This window comes from Somniosus microcephalus, chromosome 33, assembly GCF_052327205.1.
Source record: "Somniosus microcephalus isolate GS21.2 chromosome 33, FLI_Smic_1.0, whole genome shotgun sequence".
Taxonomy (NCBI): Eukaryota; Metazoa; Chordata; class Chondrichthyes; order Squaliformes; family Somniosidae; genus Somniosus; species Somniosus microcephalus.
In genome coordinates, this window is record NC_141019.1 from 33,303,495 (window position 1) to 33,320,553 (window position 17,059).

Consider the following 17,059-nt stretch of genomic DNA (forward strand, 5'->3'; position numbering starts at 1 on the left):
AAAGAGGACTGGACACACTTCCGTGTTGGGATTGGACCTCAGTTCATCATCACGGGGCTATCTTCTCTAGTCCACATGGTTTGGGGGGACAATCCACGTGGATGCTTAAAAAGTCAATTTGTATATCCTTCTCTCTGTCCTCCATGATCCAGGCTGCTTGCTGTGCTTGGGATAATCCTCCTCAAATGAAGCAAGGCTCTGTCAGGTGGAGGCTCAGCACTGGCAAGTACTTGCTTGTTCCACAGCTGCCGGCCACACACAAAACCTGACCCAAGTGGCCAGTCTTCACGTGTGACCAGGGCAGCTTGACCGTGGGGAGCATCATGGCCAAGCCCCCATCCTGCCCTTCTCCAATGCCCATAAGCCACTAGATAGTGATCAGAAACAGGAACTTTGAATTTGTTTTGCTCCCCTCTAGCCTGAAAGAAAGAAGACTTGCATATATATAGCACCGTTCACAAAGCACTTCACAGCCAATGAAGAGCTGTCACTGTTGTAATATAGGAAACACGACAGCCAATTTGCACACAGCAATGTGATAATGCCCAGGTCATCTGTTTGACTGATGTTGATTGAGGGATAAATATTGGCCAGGACACCGGGGAGAACTCCCCTGCTCTTCTTTGAAATAATGCCATAGGATCTTTTACGTCCACTTGAGAGAGCAGACAGGGCCTCGGTTTAACGTCTGGTCTGACAGTGCAGCACTCCCTCAGTACTGCCCCAGAGTGTCAGCCTAGATTTTTGTACTCAAGTCGCTACGGTGGGACTTGAACCCACAACCTTCTGACTCAGAGGCAAGAGTGCTACCCACTGAGCCACAGCTGACATTGGGCACTTGGAAAACAAATTTAGCAACTCTACTACTGATAGAAACTCAGTACAGACCAGGCATTGAACCTGGTCTGTATGGCTCAATACTACAACAGGGAGTGGCGTCATTAACTCAGCATCAGGGGAGCAGACTGACTGCTTCCATATCTGCTTGTGAATGCTGCACCACAGACACAACTTTGAATTGAATGTGACTATTCTTTTATACTGCAGTTTAGTAGTGCCGTGTAGCACCAGGTTCTTGTTTTGTTGGTCTCTTATCTCAGCTCGTTCCATAATCCATGTTAACGCATATTTCTCACAATTAAAAAAGAAACCCCTTTTTCTTGTGTTGAGATAGCTGATCTCAGCCGGGGTGGCAGAAGGGACACAGCAATTGCCCTGGGCAACCTTGTGTTGGGGAAGGAGAGGAGAAAAAAAATCAGCCAGGGTTCCTCACAGAATCACAGAATCCTCACAGTGCAGATAGAGGCCATTTCGGCCCATCGAGCCTGCACCGACACATATCCCACCCGATCCCCGTAACCCCATGTATTTAATCCCCTAACACTAAGGGTCAATTTATCATAGCCAAATCAACCCAAATCATTGATTTGGTTCCTGCTCCTGATCACTATCCAGTGACTCCTGCTAGAAGTGTGCGTGTGTGGGAATCGGGTGAGAGGATTAGTTGGCGGCAATGCCCACCACAGTTGAATAGCCCACCACCACACAAATGACCAGACTCTCGCCTTGACGGATGGTCGCCTGGGGTGAGCTGCCAGAGGGTGGCTGGTCCCCAGCAGAATCATATCCCAGCAAGGAGTCAGCGCCTTCAGGAGAGGAGAAAAGAGGGCAGGCAGAGAGAAACTGGTGAGGGGAAAGAAAGAGAACTTTTTCTGAAAAAGTTTCAAAAACTAAAATTAAGTAAAATGTTGCTCTTGTTTTGTTTCCTTTTGTAGTTCTGCCACATCCATGTTTTCTTCATTGAAGAAATAGCACTAATTTCAAAATGTGTGACCGCCTATTTCCAGATACCTAGTTGCCTTTCATGTCATTTGATTTGAATCTCTTCTCTCTTGTGCCTTTTTTTAAAATACAGGCATTGAAATCAACAGGACTGCTGACCTCTGACCCCCGGCTGAAATACTGCATGAACCTCCTGCGTCAGACAGTACAGAGTTCCTCAAGTGCAGTCATGCTGGACAGACATCTTTTCAGAAAGTACTCATTATCATTCTTTAATTTTGAAAACAAAGCTCCCCCCTCTCCTCTCCTAACATTCATTCTTCCTTTGGTTACAGCTGAGCTGTGCAGTTGTAATCGGATAACAGTTTTGGGAGTTGATGGGTCCTGGATTCTTGGAGCTGCCCGGGTTATACTATGGCTGGATTTCAAAACACAGCCACTTACACTGAAACAACTCCAATTGTTCAAATGTCATAATCATGACCAAGCCTGGCCATGGACCTGTACTAGTCTTGGGATAGGTCTGCATAGACCAACAATCAAAAATCTGCACTGCTGGCCTCTATTGGCAAGCTGAGATCCATTAAACCTTCCATTTTATTTCCAAAGAGATGTTACTCCCCTCTTTTCATATAGATTGTTCCACTGTGTGATTTGCACAGGTAACCTGAGACTTCACCCACAACATCATCCCATCAAGAGCACAGTGGGGGGGGGGGGGGGATATAAATTCAACAATTTGACATTTTTGAACCTTCTAACTTTACTAAAGAAACAAAGTGGCCTGAGGTACTCGGGAAGGGAAAGAAAACAGAAAATACAAATTCTCGGACACAACAGACTTTCAGAAGAAATATGATGTTAACTAGGAAAGCACAGCTAACCCCAGCGAAAGCTACAGGAGCTGTTTGAGAACTGTTTGGCTTTGTAGTTTTAGGTGCGGACACATTTAGAAATGTTAAGTAAGAGCCAACAAATGGCTGCAAATGTCAGGAGGGACGGGGAGGGGTTTCTCGGCTGACTGGCCTGTTGTTGGTAGGTCAGTTATATGAGCTAGTCTGCATCTCATTTAATGGGAGAGGACTGCAGATACAATTACGTTAGATTGCATCAGGTCATAAGACTCTCACCAACACTGTGCTACTGGGTGACTTGGGTTGGGGAGGATGGAATGCTAGTACCATGTGCACATTATGCCAGTTAAAGGGGAATGTCATCCGGGGGAGGGGGGGGGGGGGGAAGGAAATACTTTCAATGTAAACTACGCTCCTTCAATCTTCTTAGTGTCTCTGTCACTATAAAGTGCATAACTGAATCAAAGACGAGAAAGGTCCCAGGTCCCAGCCGAATTAGCTGGTCTCAGCCATGGCCTCCGGGTCCAAGAGCGGGAGAGGGGTGAGGAAAGCAGCCGCGTCGGCTCCTGGTCACTATCTAATGTTCTCAATAGAAAGTGCTTGTGTGTACATTGGCTGTGATTGTCCCATGTTAGAATAGCCTGCTGACACTTACTGTCCAGGCTCATACACGCAAAATGGCCACTTGGGAGAGATACTGAAAGGTACATGTAACCCATGAAACTAGTATCACAGCACCACACAGCTCCTTCAGGAGGGGGGAAGAGAATTTTTAAAAAATGCACGTTTTAAGTGAGATGTTTAAACATTTTGCACTGAGACATGTTCCCATCATGTCTGTTCCAAAACAGCCTTGTGGAGTCTCATCATGTCTCCAGTCTGGAAAAGATATACTTGGATAACGTGCCTGATGGGTCAGCCTTTGGTCAGATGTTGGTATGCTGAGCAAGGGTTGGCATTCTCCAGCTCATTACATGCTGGGTACTCAACTTTTCAATTCTATTGTTGCACTAGTTTGGTAAGGATGGCCAGTGTCCGCTCACTGTAATGACACTGGGTTAAGCCCTTTCGCCTCTGGGACCTGGATCTGAATCCAACCCAAACGCATGGGATAGAGGTTTCCTCTCTTCTTTGTTTGATTGCATCATCTTGCATCTTTCTCTAGTTTCTCTCCTATCTCCTCTCATGTCCTCCCAGAGCCCATCTTATCCATGAGACCCACCCCCTGCTCCCTTGATCCTATTCCCACTAAACTGCTCACCACCCAACTTCCCTTCCTGGCCCCCATGCTAGCTGATATTGTAAATGGTTCCCTCTCCTCGGGTACTGTCCCCCTTTCCTTTAAAATCTGCCGTCACCACCCCCTCCTCAAAATATCCCACCCTTAAATCCTCCGTCCTTCCAACCTCCCTTTCCTCTCAATTCCTTGAACGTGTTGTCGCCTCCCAAATCCATGCCCATCTTTCCCACAATTCCATGTTTGGACCTCTCCAATCAGGCCCTACCATAGCACTGGGATGTACTTCTCATTGCCAATAGTAGTTTTTTGGAAGGAACTTTCACATTTTTTTGATTTGGTGATCAGGTTCAATAAAACTGCCCTAAATGTAACCTTTCTTTTGTATATCTTGCAGCCCATGTTCACTGCTTGGTGTGATTTATTATTTTTCTTTGCTCCCTTTTTTCCTCTATCTTTCTCCTCATAAAGCTGTTAGGTTGTGATGTGAGATGGTTAAAACCGTTCTGTGGAATAAGGGACCAAGTCTTTGTGGTCAGGTATCTGGCAGAGGGAGTGTCTGCTAGCCTCAACCACAATGTCCTGACAGATGCACGAGCTGGAATGTGTTTAGGTGAGCTCACGTAGGCCCACAGAATAATCTGGTGCAACGTCCCTCAAATGTTGCATAAGAATACTGCATGTTAAAATAGCAGGCAGAGCATAGACAGCCCTGACCCTGCATTGCCCTGGGCCTACTGCTGTTAGAAAGGTCATAAACCATCCTGTCGCACTGTGCTGGTATTTAAAGGGCTGAGTTTATATTTACTCATCTTGTTACATGTCAGAATTGGAATCAAATCCAGTTTTGAAGGAGAGCCAGCTTCTTGCAAAAGCAAATAGAATTAACCAGCAAATAAAAATGGCTCATAACAGGATTCACTTGTGAACACATTGCACTCCACATTTGCTTTGTGATCAATTATGTACAGTACTTTAGTTCTTTTAAATATACCTGGTCATTTTTACTCCGGAGGTCAGTACAATTTTTTTTCCCTCGCAGCAAAAACTCAGGAAGATATTAAAAAATAATTGGGTGGAACTTGTGCTCTGAACAGGTTCTGATGGTTGACTTGAGTGTAGGGTTTCCAACCCTCCCAAGATTATCCTGGAGTCTCCAGGAATTGAAGATTAATTTTCAGGACACTGCTGCGAACAACTTGGGAGAAAAAGCATAGGGGCATTAAAAAAAGTGTTTCTTTTTCTTTGAATACTTTCATTTATTAGTTAGAAAAATATTGGAGATGGGGGGGGGGGGGGGGGAAAGGCTCGTCTCACTAACAGTCAAGATTAATCCAACTGGGTAACAAAGAGTCTGTTCCCTTTCCAATTGGCCGTGGGAAGGCAATGCGTCTGGAGAATGGACCAATGGCGGGAGTGTGGGGTGGGAGGTCATGTGATGAAACCTCAGGGAATACACCCAGCCAGAGTTGGCATTAACCTTACTTGAGTGACTAAACTCACACACCCTGAGGGGCTTCACCATTGGCTGAAATCACTGCTTTTGCATCTCATTCAGGAAACAGAGGAATTAAGTGTGATTCACATAGGAGGTGTTTAAAACTAGATATTTTTTTTAAAAATGAGTGGTTAGAAAAATAATTAACAGGGACCCATCTGAGGATCAACATTCTCCACTCACTGCACCAACCCTGGGGTTACCGTAATCGTCCACTAAATTAATTGACTAAAGAACACGTTGGGAGTTCCACGTGGCTTAGGACTGTTCCTGTTTGTTCTTTGATTTCAACAAGCATGATTTTGGTCATTGAAGCAAATAAGTAGGAGAGTTCAGGGGTTTAGTCAGGCTGCTGGAGATCAGTGCAGAGTGGAATGGCATCTATTGAAGGTAGTTATGATTCACTATCACACCTTTACTATAGATGAATCAGAATGTAACTTGCATTCGACAGCATTTATAGAGTAAAGATGGGGATCTCATTTTTGAGGTGCTTTTACACTACCCTTGGTATTGGTATGAAGTGGTTACTGCTTTGCATTGACTCTGAATTTGAAATGTGACTCTCCACCATATGCTGAAGCTGATGGCTTTTATTTTGTGTCTTTCTGATTAAGGTTTTTTGGGAGTAACATTGTGCTGCTGACCCAGGCCTTCAGGAAAAAATTTGTCATTCCCGACTTTGAAGTATTTTCCTCACACATCAACCGGCTTTACGAGAACGCGAGAAAGAAGACCATTGGCAAGGTACGATGTGAAAGGGTGGATTTACAGTGTGTTGTGGGTAATTGAGACTGAAGGCGGGGGAAGATTGACTTTGACCAGAATTATGTCAAATGGGGCCAACACCAGCCGGCACCTCACTTGACCCTGGCGTCAGGAGATTTTCTAAATGGTGATGCTCCAAGCTTGGGTGTGCTGAGTGAAGGCCAAGTTCTTCCCGCCAGAAGATTTGGCTTCAGGTTATTAATTATACTCTTGAACTCTCCATTTCTCTGACTCTGGACTTTTGTGCCACTGGCGGCTGTGCCGTCAACCAACTAGGCCCCGAACTCTGGAATTCCCTCCCTAAACCACTCTACCTCCCTCTCCTTATTTTAAGACCCTCCTTAAAACCAAGCTATTGGTCACCCCTTCTAGTATCTCTGTCTTTGGCTCAATGTCTGTTTTCCATACTGCTCTGTTTAGCGCCTTGGGATATGTTCGTCCATTAAAGGCGCTGTATAAATGCAAGTTGCTGTTGTTTAAAGTCTCTCATACCCAAGCTTAAAAGAAACTGTACCCTTCACAGGTTGCAGACTACATCCCACAACTGGCCAAGTTCAGCCCCGATCTGTGGGGGGTTTCTCTGTGTACAGTGGATGGACAGAGGTAAGCTTTAAACTCACCGTGTACCAACTGTGGGTCATTGTACTGCAAACGTGACAGTCCTGGGATAGCTGGGGAATCCCACAAACTGGGAAAACTTATCCCTCAATAGCAAGTCTTCCTTTTGTATCCATGGTGTGGAGATGCCGGTGTTGGACTGGGGTGGACAAATGTAAGAAGTCACACAACACCAGGTTATAGTCCAACAGTTTTATTTGAAATCACAAGCTTTCGGAGCGCTGCTCCTTCATCAGGTGAAGTGGAGAGATGCCTATAGACACAGATTATATAGTCAGAGAATAATGCCAGATGATTACAGGTAATCTTTCTAACTGCCATTTATCACACCTCGGCAGAGAGATAATCACAGCAATCAAAGGTGTGAATGGTATCCAAACAGGTCAGTCAGGAAAACATTACATCAAAGAACAATGAGGTGGGGTCACAAGGGGTAAAATGTTGCAGATGCTGGGGTCTGTATGAAAAACAAAAAACAGACAAAAAACATTTTCTTTGCTGGAAATCACAGCAGGTCCGGCCACATCTGTGTAGAGAGAACAAGCCAACGACGACTCGAGTCTGGATGACCCTACGTCAGGTGGGGTTACATGTAGCGTGACATGAACCCAAGATCCCGGTTGAGGCCGTCCTCATGAGTGCGGAACTTGGCTATCAGTTTCTGCTCTACGATTTTGCGTTGTTGTGTGTCTCGAAGGCCGCCTTGGAGAATGCTTACCCGAAGATCGGAGGCTGAATGTCCTTGACTGCTGAAGTGTTCCCCGACTGGGAGGGAACACTCCTGCCTGGCGATTGTTGCGCAGTGTTCGTTCATCCGTTATCACAGTGTCTGCATGGTCTCGCCGATGTACCATGCTCCGGGGCATCCTTTCCTGCAACGTATGAGGTAGACAACGTTGGCCGAGTCACATGAGTATGTACCATGTACCTGGTGGGTGGTGTCCTCACGTGTGATGATGGTATCTGTGTTGATGATCTGGCATGTCTTGCAGAGGTTGCCGTGGCAGGGTTGTGTGGTGTCGTGGTTGCTGTTCTCCTGAAAGCTGGGTAATTTGCTGCGAACGATGGTCTGTTTGAGGTTAGGCGGCTGTTTGAAGGTGAGTAGTGGAGGCGTGGAGATGGCCTTAGCGAGGTGTTCGTCGTCATCGATGACATGTTGAAGGCTGCGAAGAACATGGCGTAATTTCTCCGCTCCGGGGAAGTACTGGATGACGAAAGGTACTCTGTTGGTTGTGTCCCGTGTTTGTCTTCTGAGGAGGTCTATGCGATTTTTCACTGTGGCCTGTCGGAACTGTCGATCGACGAGTCGAGCGTCATATCCCGTTCTTACGAGGGCGTCTTTCAGCGTCTGTAGGTGTCCATCGCGTTCCTCCTCGTCTGAGCAGATCCTGTGTATTCGCAGGGCTTGTCCATAGGGGATGGTTTCTTTAACATGGTTAGGGTGGAAGCTGGAGAAGTGGAGCATCCTGAGGTTGTCCGTGGGCTTGCGGTAGAGTGAAGTGCTGAGGTGTCCGTCTTTGATGGAGATTTGTGTGTCCAAGAATGAAACCGATTCTGAGGAGTAGTCCATGGTGAGTTTGATGGTGGGATGGAACTTGTTGATGTTATCGTGTAGTCTTTTCAGTGATTCTTCGCCGTGGGTCCATAGGAAGAAAATGTCGTCGATGTATCTGGTGTATAGCGTTGGTTGGAGGTCCTGTGCAGCGAAGAAGTCTTGCTTGAACTTGTGCATGAAGATGTTGGCGTATTGGGGTGCGAATTTGGTCCCCATGGCTGTTCCGTGTGTTTGGGTAAAGAACTGGTTGTCGAAGGTGAAGACATTGTGGTCAAGGGTGAAGCGGATGAGTTGTAGGATGGCGTCTGGAGATTGGCTGTTGCTGGTGTTGAGTACTGAGGCTGTCGCAGCGATGCCGTCATCGTGGGGGATACTGGTGTAGAGTGCCGAGACGTCCATCGTGGCGAGGAGTGTTCCTGGTTCAACTGGTCCGTGGGTGCTGGGTTTCTGTAAGAAGTCTGTAGTGTCGCGACAGAAGCTGGGGGTTCCTTGTACGATGGATTTCAGGATGCCCTCGACGTATCCAGAGAGGTTCTCACACAGGGTTCCATTGCCTGATACGATAGGACGTCCGGGTGTGTTGGCTTTGTGTTCTTTGGGAGGCAGTAGAAGTCTCCCACGTGGGGAGTACGTGGGATGAGAGCGCGTAGGATGCTTTGAAGGTCTGGATCGAACGTCTTGATCAGTCTGTTGAGTTGGCGGGTGTGTTCTTTGGTCGGATCTGCGGGTAACTGTCTGTAGTGTTCCTGGTTGTCCAGTTGTCGGTATGCTTCTTTGCAATAGTCTGTTCTGTTCTGTATGACGATGGCTCCTCCTTTGTCTGCTGGTTTGATGACGATGTTGGACACCATTCACACCTTTGATAGCTGTGATTATCTCTCTGCCGAGGTGTGATAAATGGCAGTTAGAAAGATTACCTGTAATCATCTGGCATTATTCTCTGACTATATAATGTGTGTGTAATGAAATCTGTTTGTCTTGCCTGTATTCGTTTTGCACTCATGTATATTACCCTCCCCCACACGGTGTATAGTTTCACTTCCTCTTTCCTGACTAACCTGGAAGGTTCCAGGTCTTGGCTCTTGGCTCCGCCCCTGACTTCTCTTACTTAAAGATCCCAGGATCTGTATGACTCATTCCTGCGAGCCAGTCGGTGTGTTGAGATGTTAGCTCTGATCTTAGTGATTAAAAGCCAACTTGTTAAAGTCTATAACTTCTAGTTTTGTGGTTATTGAAGGCACATCACTGTGTCTATAGGCATCTCTCCACTTCACCTGACGAAGGAGCAGCGCTCCGAAAGCTTGTGATTTCAAATAAAACTGTTGGACTATAACCTGGTGTTGTGTGACTTCTTTCCTTTTGTATCCCCTCGGGAATGGGAAAAAGGAAGATCTGTTTTCTTTTTTTTTATTCGTTCATGGGATGTGGACATCGCTGGCAAGGCCAGCATTTATTGCCCATCCCTAATTGCCCTTGAGAACGTGGTGGTGAGCCGCCTTCTTGAACCGCTGCAGTCCGTGTGGTGAAGGTGCTCCCACAGTGCTGTTAGCGAAGGGGTTCCAGGATTTTGACCCAGCGACGATGAAGGATCGGCAATATATTTCCAAGTCAGGACGGTGTGTGACTTGGAGGTGGTGGTGTTCCCATGCGCCTGCTGCCCTTGTCTTTCTAGGTGGTAGAGGTCGCGGGTTTGGGAGGTGCTGCCGAAGAAGCCTTGGCGAGTTGCTGCAGTGCATCTTGTAGATGGTACACACTGCAGCCACGCTACGCTATCCCCAGCCTCTGACCTGCTCTTGTTGCCACAGTATTTATGTGGCTGGACCAGTTAAGTTTCTGGTTAATGGTGACCCCCAGGATGTTGATGGTGGGGGGTTTGGCGATGGTAATGCCGTTGAATGTCAAGGGGCGGTGGTTAGACTCTCGCATGTTGGAGATAGTCATTGCCTGGCACTTGTGTGGTGTGAAAAGACAAGGCTGAAGCATTTGCAACCATCTTCAGCCAGAAGTGCCGAGTGGATGATCCATATCGGCCTCCTCCTGAGGTCCCCACCATCACAGAAGCCAGTCTTCAGACAATTCGATGCACTCCACGTGATATCAAGAAACGGCTGAGCACACTGGATACAGCAAAGGCTATGGGTCCCGACAACATCCCGGCTGTTGTGCTGAAGACTTGTGCTCCAGAACTAGCCACGCCTCCAGCCAAGCTATTCCTGTACAGCTACAACACTGGCATCTATCCGACAATGTGGAAAACTGCCCAGGTATGTCCTGTCCACAAAAAGGACAGATCCAATCTGGCCAATTACCACCCCGTCAGTCTACTCTCAATCATCAGCAAAGTGATGGAAGGTGTCATCGACAGTGCTATCAAGCGGCACTTACTCACTAATAACCTGCTCACTGATGCCCAGTTTGGGTTCCGCCAAGATCACTCTGCTCCCGACCTCATTACAGCCTTGGTCCAAACATTGACAAAGAAGCTGAATTCCAGAGGTGAGGTGAGAGTGACTGCCCTTGACATCAAGGCAGCATTTGACCAAGTGTGGCATCAGGGAGCCCTAGTAAAACTGAAGTCAATGGGAATCGGGGGGAAAACTCTCCACTGGCTGGAGTCATACCTAGTGACATGAATCTTGTCATTCCTGTGGAAATGACTTATGAAATAATACTGGGCGGCCTGATGGTGGCGCTGTCCAGGAAGAGTATAAATACTCGGGCATGGGCCCAGCTTGCTCAGAACATTATTTTACAGGAACAAGTGAAGGACACAACTAGATCTCCATGTTGTAAAACAGTTGATTAAAGCTTTGTTTAATGCTTAGACCAAGTGCCTAGTAGTTTTCTTACGTCACCTAACACAAAGGAAGATGGTTGTGGTGATTGAAGGTCAATCATCACAGCCCCAGGACATTGCTGCAGGAGTTCCTCAGGGCAGTGTCCTAGGCCCAACCATCTTCAGCTGCTTCATCAATGACCTTCCCTCCAACATAAGGTCAGAAATGGGGATGTTCGCTGATGACTGCACAGTGTTCAGTGCCATTCACAACTCCTCAGATAATGAAGCAGTCCATGCCCGCAAGCAACAAGACCTGGACGACGTTCAGGCTTGGGCTGATAAGTGGCAGGTAACATTCGCACCACAGAAGTGCCAGGCAATGACTATCTCCAACAAACGAGAGTCTAACCACCGCCCCTTGACATTCAACGGCATTACCATCGCCGAAAACCCCCATCAACATCCTGGGGGTCACCATTGACCAGAAACTTAACTGGACCAGCCACATAAATACTGTGGCAACAAGAGCAGGTCAGAGGCTAGGTATTCTGCGGCGAGTGTCTCACCTCCTGACTCCCCAAAGCCTTTCCACCACCTACAAGGCACTAGTCAGGAGTGTGATGGAATACTCTCCACTTGCCTGGATGAGTGCAGCTCCAACAACACTCAAGAAGCTCGACACCATCCAGGACAAAGCAGCCCACTTGATCGGCACCCCATCCAACGCCTTAAACATTCACTCCCTCCACCACCAACGTACATTGGCTGCAGTGTGTACCATCTACAAGATGCACTGCAGCAACTCGCCAAGGCTTCTTCGACAGCACCTTCCAAACCCGCGACCTCTACCACCTAGAAGGACAAGGGCAGCAGGTGCATGGGAACACCACCACCTCCAAGTTTCCCTCCAAGTCACACCATCCTGACTTAGAAGTATATCGCTGATCCTTCATCGCACTTTCACCACACAGACTACAGCGGTTCAAGAAGGCGGCTCATCGCCACCTTCTCAAGGGCAATAAATGCTGGCCTTGCCAGCGACGTCCACATCCCATAAACAAATAAAAAGAATGTTACCTGCCATTTATCAGCCCAAGCCTGAATGTCGTCCAGGTCTTGTTGCTTGCGGGCATGGACTGCTTCATTATCTGAGGAGTTGTGAATGGCACTGAACACTGTGCAGTCATCAGCGAACATCCCCATTTCTGACCTTATGTTGGAGGGAAGGTCATTGATGAAGCAGCTGAAGATGGTTGGACCGTGGACACTACCTTGAGGAACTCCTGCAGCGATGTCCTGGGGCTGTGATGATTGACCTCCAACCACCAGAACCATCTTCCTTTGTGCTAGGTATGACTCCAGCCAGTGGAGAGTTTTCCCCCTGATTCCCATTGACTTCAGTTTTACTAGGGCTCCTTGATGCCACACTCGGTCAAATGCTGCCTTGATGTCAAGGGCAGTCACTCTCACCTCACCTCTGGAATTCAGCTCCTTTGTCCATGTTTGGACCAAGGCTGTAATGAGGTCGGGAGCAAATTCAGAAAAGCAAGTTTTGGCTGAGTGATAGTTTCCCCATTCAGACCTCTGAAATATCAACGCCACAATGGATTACAGGAGTGCTACTTGAGGAGAATTTTGTGGACACTACATGGGGAGCTGAATTGTTGATGGCATAATCCATTAAATCTTCCTGTGCTGCGTACGAACACACGGCTGCATTAATCATTATCGCGATGTGGGCCTTGCTGGCAAGGCCGGCATTTATTGCCTATCCCTAGTTGCCTCTGAGAAGGCAAAGGAGGGCCTTCTTTTTGAACCGCTGTTGGTGTCCAAAAGTAGTATAAAGCTGTTTAAACTTGATTTTGTGCATCAATTAGGCTATACAAAATGACTCAAGTGTCAGCTGTGGCTCAGTGGGCAGCACCCTCGCCTCTGAGTCATGGAGGTTGTGGGTTCATCGTCCCACTCCAGAGACCTGAGCACAAAAAATCGAGGTTGACACTCCAGTGCAGTACTGTCGGAGGTGCCGTCTTTCGGATGAGACGTTAAACCAAGGCCCTGTCTGCTCTCTCAGGTGGATGTAAAAGATCCCATGGCTCTATTTTGAAGAGGAGCAGCGGCGTTCTCCCTGGTGTCCTGGCCAATATTTATCCCTCAATCAACATCACTAAAAACAGATGATCTGGTCATTATCACATTGCTGTTTGTGGGAGCTTGCTATGTGGAAATTGGCTGCTGTATTTCCTACATTACAACAGTGACTACACTCCAAAAGTACTTCATTGGCTTTAAAGCGCTTTGGGATGACCAGTGGTCGTGAAAGGTGCTATAGAAATGCAAGTCTTTTTTCTTTTCACTGACTGAACACAAGCCAATATCTGAGCCAAAAGAATTGTAGCACATGTCATTATTGCCACTAACAGCTGGGTAAAAATAGAATTAAAGCCAGACCGGTTTTAGATTGTGTTTATCATTTAAAAAAACAAAACAGATTGCTTTATGTGGTTATCTGGAGTCAGCCATTTTGTTTTTCCCTCTCTCTACAGATACTCTGTTGGAGACACCAAAATCCCCTTCTGTTTACAATCCTGCATCAAGCCGCTGGAGTACGCCATCGCAGTTAATGAGTTCAGCACGAACTATGTTCACCAGTATGTGGGCAAAGAGCCCAGCGGACTACGGTTCAATAAGGTCTTTTTGAATGAGGAAGGTGAGTATCGTAGCAACATATAAGCGCTCCAATAAGCACCTAGCCTTAGCCCAATTGACGAACCCAGGGGGCCAGGGTTCCATCTTCTCTTGGCAACAGAATACACAAAGGAGATTTATCTCACCTGCGGATAAACTGTTGCTATAGAGTTTTCATTTACCGTGTAATAATAGAACTAATTGTACGCTTATCATCAGCAAAAAAAAAAAGAAAAGAATTGCATCAAGTACTTGGAGTTTGAACATTACACTGAAAAGAATCAGGGAAGTGCAAGTGATGGAAATCTCAAAGGACCAGATGGCATCTATTTTCTTGCATACAAGCAAGAAAATAAACAAGTTTTTTTTAAATATAGCAATTGTACTGATAGTGTCACCATCTATCATGCCTTGAGTGTTTGAAATGCTGTTCTGTAAAGGCTGTGGTCACTTAAAGGGGCCTGACACATCCAAATAAACACATTTTATGGGCATTGAGTAAATGTGGCAAGAGAGCCTTAATGGAGTGGTTTTAGTTCGAGGATGTCTGCACATTGGTTGCCAAAGCGGAAGACAATGGCCCAAAAATTCGGGTCTCCACGGGTGAGTGCGCACGGGGTACTCACCCGTAGGCCCGATGGAAGTGCTGGTTTCCTGCATGCACTGCGCATGCGCGGGAAACCGGCACTTCCGTTCCTCTGAAAGCAGGGGTTCAGAGGTCGAACGCGTGCGCAGGGGAGGCTGCGCGTGCGCTTTGAACTTAGGTTTTTTTTTTTTACAGGTTTTCCCGGGACGGTAAGTCTCCAGAATTTAGACATGTAAAAAGCAGGCATAAGGCCTGCTTTTTACAAGGTAAGTGGTGAATTAATTAAAATTTAAAAAAAATTTCCACAGGTTTATTATTTTTAAATACTTTACAGCAAGGTAAGTTTATTTTTAGCCCCGTTAGAATATAAAATTATTTTTTTCAAAAATTTAAATTACTGTATTGTTTAAAATAGTTATTTCATGTAATTTATAGTTTATTTAAAAAATGTGATTTAAAAAAAAAAAATTATTTGAAGGTTTAGTGCTATTTTGGGGCCGTAGTATTTATAAGTCTTGACAGCCCTTCCTGTCAAAACTTATGAATGAAGCATTCCCTGCTCCGATTGGCTCTCCATGGCCCACGTGATCCCAGGGGACGCATCGAACTAACTGCGCCCCTGGGATACACAAGCACTGCGTGCCGGCAGTTGGAGCAGGCCCAGGATCGGAATTCCACGGGGCCCTACAGCTCAACAGCCGGCTCGCTAGTTAAGTGCAGATCGGGGGCTTACACCCGCGGGAAGCCCCCGACCCGAATTTCTGGGCCATTAAGTACAGTTTAAAAAATGAGTGCCATTCAATTTCAATTCACTTAAATTTTCGCAACTTCAAAATCACTTCATACCGTTAAACTAAACATTTTGTTCTGTCTTTAGATAAGCCCCATAATCCCATGGTAAACGCAGGAGCAATCGTTGTTACCTCACTTATCAAGGTAAGATAACATGGCAACTGGGACAGAAAATGAAGAACCAGGTAACAGCAGAGTGACTCAACTGTGCTGATAGGCCAGTACCAACAACAACTTGTATTTATATAGCACCGTTAACATAGTAAAATGTCCCAAGGTGCTTCACAGGAGCGATTATCAGACAGAATTTGACACCGAGCCACACAAGGAGCTATCTGGGCAGATGACCAAAAGCTTGGTCAAAGAGGTAGGTTTTAAGGAGCGTCTTAAAGAATCATAGAATAGAATGGTTACAGCACAGAAGGAAGCCATTCGGCCCGTCGAGCCTGTGCCGGCTCTCTGCAAGAGCACTTCAGCTAGTCCCACTCCCCCGCCCTTTCCCCGTAGCCCTGCAAATTTTTTTCCTTCAGGTACTTATCCAATTCCCCTTTGAAAGCCACGATTGAATCTGCCTCCACCACCCTTTCAAGCAGTGAATTCCAGATCTTAACCACTCGCTGCGTAAAAAAGTTTTTCCTCATAAAGGAGGAAAGAGAGGTAGAGGCGGAGAAGTTTAGGGAGGGAATTCTAGAACTTAGGGCATTGGTAGTTGAAGGCACGGCCGCCACTGGTGGAGTGATGGAAATCGGGGATGCTCAAGAGGCCAGAACTGGAGGAGCGCAGATATCTTGCGGGGAGGGAGGGTTGTAGGGCTGGAGGAGATTACAGAGATAGGGAGGGGTGAGGCTGTGGAGGGATTTGGAAACAGGAATGAGAATTTTAAAATCGAGGCGTTGTAGGTCAGCGAGCACAGGGGTGATGGGTGAACAGGACACAGTACCTGTAGGGCAATTTGGCCCTACTGTAGACACAGTAAAAGTATCTCCGAAGGTAGTGTCAGAATATTGTTTACACTACATTTACTTGCTGTCAGAAGCGACCGTATAAGGTCAACAAGGTAATGCTGTAAATTATCATAGGTCAGTCACTGTTGCTAAGGTAATGATGTCACAATAGCTCCCTTTTTGGATTTGTTGTGCCTGATGCCCAGTAGGTGCAAGGTGTCAATGGAAGCCTATGGTAGAAATGTAGCTTGGGGCAGTCTTCTGGTTTAGGTTGTTGGTGTCCATGATTCCCCACTCGGTGGGTTCCTAATCTCAGTGGGATCTTCACAGAAGTTACTGACAAGAGGTCAAGCCAGTGTGGGATACTCAATCACAGTTACTAGTCATTGGCTACAGAACAATACTGCAGGTGCATCGGAACAATTTGCTTGCCCGTTCTCTAAGGTTGCCACTTTTTGCCAAGTCCAAAACCAGACAATGGACAGGGCAAGGGGTGGGATCGTGACTTCAGATCTGATGGTACGCTTTGCTGCTGATACAAATTCATTGAAAACCTTAAAAACTAATGAATGTCTGTCTGCACATCCTGGGACACAGAAGGAAGAGGGAAAATAGTTTCTTATTTTAAAATAACTTTTGTCTAGTTTACATTTCAGAAGTCTCTGGGCAGTCAATAAACGGAACTGGTGATGACCCTAGTCTCCTAGTCAAGGGGCAGTGAGTGGTACTGGTGGGGGTTGGCATCCTGTGAGGTGGGTAGTGTCCTTCCTCCTGGCACTTGCCCTTAAAAACAAAGCTGATACCGAGAATTCCCAGTGTTAACACACAAGCTCTGTCACAGCACTGATGCTCTAGAAAGTCAACTGGCCCCACGATCCCTGGGCTGGGGGTGGGAAATCAGTCAAGGTTCCTGCTCCCTGACTAATCTTGTCCTCCCTCCTTCCTCACTCCAGCAGTG

At 46.7% G+C, this 17,059-nt stretch overlaps 1 protein-coding gene across 1 annotated transcript in view; it reads left to right on the forward strand.

Moving 5' to 3' along the window:
* LOC147097124 (glutaminase liver isoform, mitochondrial-like) overlaps positions 1–17,059 on the forward strand; it is a 59,360-nt gene that overhangs the window by 12,608 nt on the left and 29,693 nt on the right. The window contains 5 exon segments of the mRNA XM_085972990.1: positions 1,916–2,037; positions 5,989–6,118; positions 6,663–6,742; positions 13,638–13,801; positions 15,243–15,301. Of these exon segments, the coding sequence (XP_085829116.1) occupies positions 1,916–2,037; positions 5,989–6,118; positions 6,663–6,742; positions 13,638–13,801; positions 15,243–15,301 (555 nt within the window).